General features: G+C 46.0%; 1 protein-coding gene across 2 annotated transcripts in view; it reads left to right on the top strand.

Moving 5' to 3' along the window:
* The window catches only part of HINFP (histone H4 transcription factor), a 53,447-nt gene extending 49,707 nt beyond the window's left edge, over positions 1-3,740 (top strand). For both annotated transcript variants that reach the window (XM_073602528.1, XM_073602527.1), the window contains one exon: positions 3,019-3,740. In XM_073602528.1, coding sequence (XP_073458629.1) covers positions 3,019-3,238 — 220 coding nt within the window. In that variant the 3' untranslated portion in view covers positions 3,239-3,740. The remainder of the gene's footprint in view (positions 1-3,018) is intronic.
* The last annotated feature ends 2,260 nt before the right edge of the window (positions 3,741-6,000 follow it).

Here is a 6,000-nt window from a genome sequence, read left to right as displayed (position 1 = left end):
TCTCTCTCTCTTTGCGCTGTTCTCTCTCTCTCTCTCTCTCTCTCTGCGCTGTTCTCTCGTTCTCTCTCTCACTGCGCTGTTCTCTCTCTCTCACTGCGCTGTTCTCTCTCTCTGCGCTGTTCTCTCTCTCTCTGCGCTGTTCTCTCTCTCTCTGCGCTGTTCTCTCTCTCTCTCTCTCTCTCTCTCTCTCTCTCTGCGCTGTTCTCTCTCTCTCTCTGCGCTGTTCTCTCTCTCTCTCTCTCTGCGCTGTTCTCTCTCTCTCTCTTTGCGCTGTTCTCTCTCTCTCTCTCTTTGCGCTGTTCTCTCTCTCTCTCTCTCTGCGCTGTTCTCTCGTTCTCTCTCTCTGCGCTGTTCTCTCTCTCTCTGCGCTGTTCTCTCTCTCTCTGCGCTGTTCTCTCTCTCTCTCTCTGCGCTGTTCTCTCTCTGCGCGCGCTGTTCTCTCTCTCTGCGCGCGTTGTTCTCTCTCTCTGCGCGCGCTGTTCTCTCTCTCTGCGCGCGCTGTTCTCTCTCTCTCTGCGCGCGCTGTTCTCTCTCTCTGCGCGCGCTGTTCTCTCTCTCTGCGCGCGCTGTTCTCTCTCTCTGCGCGCGCTGTTCTCTCTCTCTGCGCTGTTCTCTCTCTCTGCGCTGTTCTCTCTCTCTCTCTGCGCTGTTCTCTCTCTCTCTCTGCGCTGTTCTCTCTCTCTCTCTGCGCTGTTCTCTCTCTCTCTCTCTGCGCTGTTCTCTCTCTCTCTCTGCGCTGTTCTCTCTCTCTCTCTGCGCTGTTCTCTCTCTCTCTCTGCGCTGTTCTCTCTCTCTCTGCGCTGTTCTCTCTCTCTGCGCTGTTCTCTCTCTCTCTGCGCTGTTCTCTCTCTCTCTGCGCTGTTCTCTCTCTCTCTCCGCGCGCGCTGTTCTCTCTCTCTCTGCGCGCGCGCTGTTCTCTCTCTCTCTGCGCGCGCGCTGTTCTCTCTCTCTCTGCGCGCGCGCTGTTCTCTCTCTCTCTGCGCGCGCGCTGTTCTCTCTCTCTCTCTGCGCGCGCTGTTCTCGCTCTCTCTGCGCTGTCCTCTTGTTAAAGGGGGCTTCCAGATTCTGATAAATCCCCGCCCGCAGACCCCGACAACCACCGGACAAGGGTTATCGGGAAGAGGCCCTTGTCCTCATCAACATGGGGGCAAGGTGCTTGTTTGGGGTGGGGGACGCAGGGCCCCCCCTGCCCCAAAGCACCAACCCCCCCCCCCCATGTTGATGGCATGTGGCCTGGTATGGTCCGGGAGGGTTTAAGCCTCATTTAACACCTTTTACTGGAGTCTGTGGTTTTTACAGCTCTAGCGCTGGAGCCTCAGAATGCGCTGGTCGTGGGTTTTTTATTTGGAGCTTAAAAACGCCTATGCCACTTACAGCTCCTAAACGCCTTGGTGGGTATGAGGCTAGAGGCTAACATGGAGAGGTGTTTAAAGCTGTGAATAACGCTCCTAAAAGCAGCTGTAAAAACTTCTGTGGGCATGAGGCCTAAATGTCTGTGCAGGGGGAGCATATTGGCACACGTCTCGGTCATTGGAGGACAGGCAGGCTGTGCTCCTAGCACAGCCAGCAAACTGACCACGCTGGGAAGGATGTACTTTGTAAAACAAGTACAGTACATGGTACAACATATCAGGAATCTGAAATGTTGGGGTAACACATTCTTTTAAAGTGGAAGTAAACGGAAAATTTTATTCTAATGCTATTTAATTCATTTTTAATATTCAAAGCTCACTCATTCATCTATCCATGTCTCCATACATTTCTAAGCGCTGCGTAAACTGTTGGCGCTATATAAATCCTGTATAATAATAATAACTGCAGCCATCTTGAATAAGGGCAGATGACTAATGTAGCATTTACCACCTGGAATCCATCTGCCTTAACTCATGCAGGCAAAGAGGAGGGTGTTCTTAGCTAAGAGAGCCCCTCCTCACCTCCCATTAAAAATATCAAATTAAATAAAGATGTAGCGCTGACTATAACCAAATTATTACCAAAAACAAGTATTAAAATGATATTAAAGTGTTTTTTTTTTTTTTTTTTTTTTGTAATGGTTTTGCACAGAGCAGCCTAGATCCTCCTCTCTATCCCTCTCCTCATTGGCTCACTGACTTTAAGTGACAGCAGCAGGCGCTAAAGCCAATCAGGAGGGAGAGTCCCGGACAACCAAGGCTCTAGTGCAGGGATATGCAATTAGCGGCCCTCCAGCTGTTGCAAAACTACAAGTCCCATCATGCCTCTGGGTGTCATGCTTGTGGCTGTCAGAGTCTTGCGATGCCTCATGGGACTTGTAGTTCTGCAACAGCTGGAGGTCCGCTAATTGCATATCCCTGCTCTAGTGCAACATCGCTGGATCGAGATGGGCTCAGGTAAGTATTAGGGGGGCTGCTGCACACAAAGTTATTTATTTTAAAGCGTTTAACACCCCCCCCCCCCCACCACCACCACCACCACCACCAAAAAAACACACACAGATCCTGTTCCTTTAAAGCACTGCTTGTGTCAGTGCCCACCACCTCCGCTCCTGCTGCTCTCATAATTAATATAAAATGCTCCCATCCACTCTATATAACAATCTCTCTTCTCTCTCTCCCCCCCCTCCCCCCCTTGAGCCTTGGCTGCCCATGGACCTGTTGCTGGTTTTCTTTGCATGGACCACTTTGGTAGGTCCTGACTACTGCAGACTGGGAAAATCCCACAAGAGCTACAGTTTTGGAGTTGCTCTGACCCAGTCGTCTAGTCATTACAATTTTGCCCTTGTTAAAGTCGCACAAATGCTTACACTTGGCCTTATTTTTTTCTGCTTTCAACACATCAACTGTAGGGACAGTGTGCTCACTTGCTGCCTAATACATCCCACCCACCCTTTTAGATGCTATCTTAAAGAGATAATCAATGTTATTCACTTTACTTGTTACTGGTCATAATGTTTAGGCTGACTGGTGTGTATATTCATATAAGCAGAAGCCAAAATCTACAACTATGGGGTTTTTTTTTTTTTTTTTTTTCCCCTCACAGGTATAAGGAGCACGACGATGGGTTTTTGCGCTTGCAGTTAGTGAGATATGAAAGTGTGGAACTGACAGAACAACTGATGAAAGAGCGGGAGAAGCAGGGTGCTGCATTGGATGAAACCTCTGCATGTCTGGTGCTAAACCAAGGGGGCAGCACTGGTTCTGAATCAGCAGATATGGAGAGGACTGGGATGCAGAAGGACTACAGATACCTGTCACAATGACAAGTTTACAGAATATCCCTCGATGGGAAAAAAAACCCTAGTCATTGTGAAAATCTTGCACAGGCTGAAAACTCAGGCATTTTCTGCCCTATACAACAGGCTTGCAGAATGGGCTTCATTTCCCTTCACTCCTAACTAAGCCCTGTGCTCCAGGTACTGTGCGGAATCTACCATAATACAGATAATGACTCCGGATGTTATAGACGTGAATTTATTCAACATACCTTTCCTATAAATACAGTTTTACTTTTATTTATATTTCAAAAAGTGCACCATTGTGGACTGTAGAATTATAAGCACTTTATCTGCAGAGTCACGAAATCTGCTCAGTTTCTGGCCTGCATTTGTTTTTAATATAAACTGTGGCTGTTAAATGTTCAGCCTCATCTTGGATTGTTAAGTGCTGTCACCAATTCCTCAACTGACAGTTGTATCATAATGGTAAGTTGACTCGGCTAAAAAGTCCAGAATACTTTATCTTGAATAAAATGTTCCGAGAGCAGCCTGGAGTGGAAAGCCATATTGTTGTGCATTGATTAGTATTATAATTTAAATCAGATGGTTGTCACAGCATAACAGTTAGTGCCTGAACAAGCGCCTTCATGGCAAGATCACCAGGTATTATTTTAACCACTTCAGCCCCGGAAGGACCAGGCCATTTTTTGTGATACAGCAGTGCGTCGCTTTAACTGACAATTGCGCGGTTGTGCGACATTGTACCCAAACAAAATTGATGTCCTTTTGGTTTTTTTCACACAAATACAGCTTTCTTTTGGTGGTATTTGATCACCTCTCCGATTTTTTTATTTCTTTTGCACTATAAACAAAAAAAGCGACAACTTAGTAAAAAAAAAAAATATATATATATATATATATATAAAAAAAATTATATAATAAATATATAAAAACGTTTTGTTTTATATTTTTTTTTTTGTTTATAGTGCAAAAGAAATAAAAATCCATAAATCTATCCCCTATTTTGTAGATTCTATAACTTTTGTGCAAATCAATCTATTTATTTTTTTTTTTCATTCTGCTATAATACATATCCAAAAAAAAAAAAAAATATATAAAATTTTTTTTCATCAGTTTAGGCCAATATGTATTCTGCTACCTATTTTTGGTTAAAAAAATTTGCAATAAGCGTATATTGATTGGTTTTGCACAACCGTTATAGCGTCTACAAAATAGGGGGTAGATTTATGGACTTTTATTTTCTATATTTTTACTGGTAATGGCGGTGATCTGTGATTATTTATTTTTTTAGCAGGATTGCGGCAGACAAAACAAAAGATTACAGCACACACATGCAAAAATGCCATTTAAATCCTGCGAGGCTATTTAAAACACCTGAACATATTCAGCAAAAAAATATGGGGATTTGGTCACACCATATGGCCATATAGTGCTTAAGCCCACTATTGCTTCAAAGTACCCCATTATCATCCCCTCGCCATTACCTCCTCATTACTGTCCACCTGTGTTATAGGAGGAGTACTTTTTAGTTCTCCCATATAGAGGAGTGTATTTCTCCCATGGTTAAGAGAAGCAGGATCTTTCATTCTATGAATAGTCTAGGACACACTGATAATGGGGTACTTTAATGCAGTAGTGGCCTTAAAGTGGTTGTAAACCCTAATGCCGCGTACACACGGTCGGACTTTTCGTCTACAAAAGTCCGACAGCCTGTCCGACAGACTTCCTGCGGACTTTCGGCGGACTTGCAGCAGACTTTCTAACGAACGGACTTGCCTACACACGACCACACAAAAGTCCGACGGATTCGTACGTGATGACGTACACCGGACTAAAATAAGGAAGTTCATAGCCAGTAGCCAATAGCTGCCCTAGCATGGGTTTTTGTCCGTCGGACTAGCACACAGACGAGCGGATTTCGGGGTCCGTCGTAGTTACGACGTAAAGATTTGAAGCATGTTTCAAATCTAAAGTCCGTCGGATTTGAGGCTGAAAAAGTCTGCTGAAAGTCCGGAGAAGCCCACACACGATCGGATTACCAGCCAGCTTTAGTCCGTCGGCGTCCGTTGGACTTTTGTAGACGAAAAGTCCGACCGTGTGTACGCGGCATTACAGCCCACTTTTTGCTACAGGTAAGGCTTACCTGTAGCTACCCAGGATATCTCCTAAACCTGCACGGTTTAGGAGATATTCCCTGTATTTGCATGTGCCGACGTCATCGGCACTGAAGCAATGGCACATACGTGCCGTTTGCTTCAGTGAGTGTGCCGTTACCGGCGGCTCCCGCGCGCATGTGCGGGAGTGACGTCATACCAGCTCCGGCCAATCACATCGCCGGAGCCGCGATACCCGGAAGTAACCCCTGGGAGTGATGTCGCCGGCCGGTGCTGTGTTACGGGCACCGCAGCAAGGGCTTTGATCTCAGGTGAGTATTACATTGCTGCTTACATCGCTGCTTGCTGTAGTGGGCAAACACTATAGACTCAGACTCCCAGTCTGATCCTCCCACTGTACAGCATTGCAAGATGGACAGACCAGGATTCTGCTTCAGCCTTTACATGCCCACATTGCCTCCTATTCACACTGTGGGTGGATCGGACTGGGAGGCTTGTTCATCTAACTATGCTATATAGTAGGCAGATCAGACCAGGTGTCTGAGACTCTCGGGTCTGACCACTGTACAGCACAGTTAGATAGACAACCCAGGAGTCTGATTCATCCCATACATGCCCACAGTCCCGCCCATTCAGACTCTAAGGCTGCATTCACACTTGAGCATTTCGTTT

Source organism: Aquarana catesbeiana, linkage group LG10 (assembly GCF_042186555.1).
Source record: "Aquarana catesbeiana isolate 2022-GZ linkage group LG10, ASM4218655v1, whole genome shotgun sequence".
NCBI classification, from domain to species: Eukaryota; Metazoa; Chordata; class Amphibia; order Anura; family Ranidae; genus Aquarana; species Aquarana catesbeiana.
Note: the sequence above shows the minus strand (reverse complement) of the source record. Positions and strands in the feature narration are given on the sequence as shown.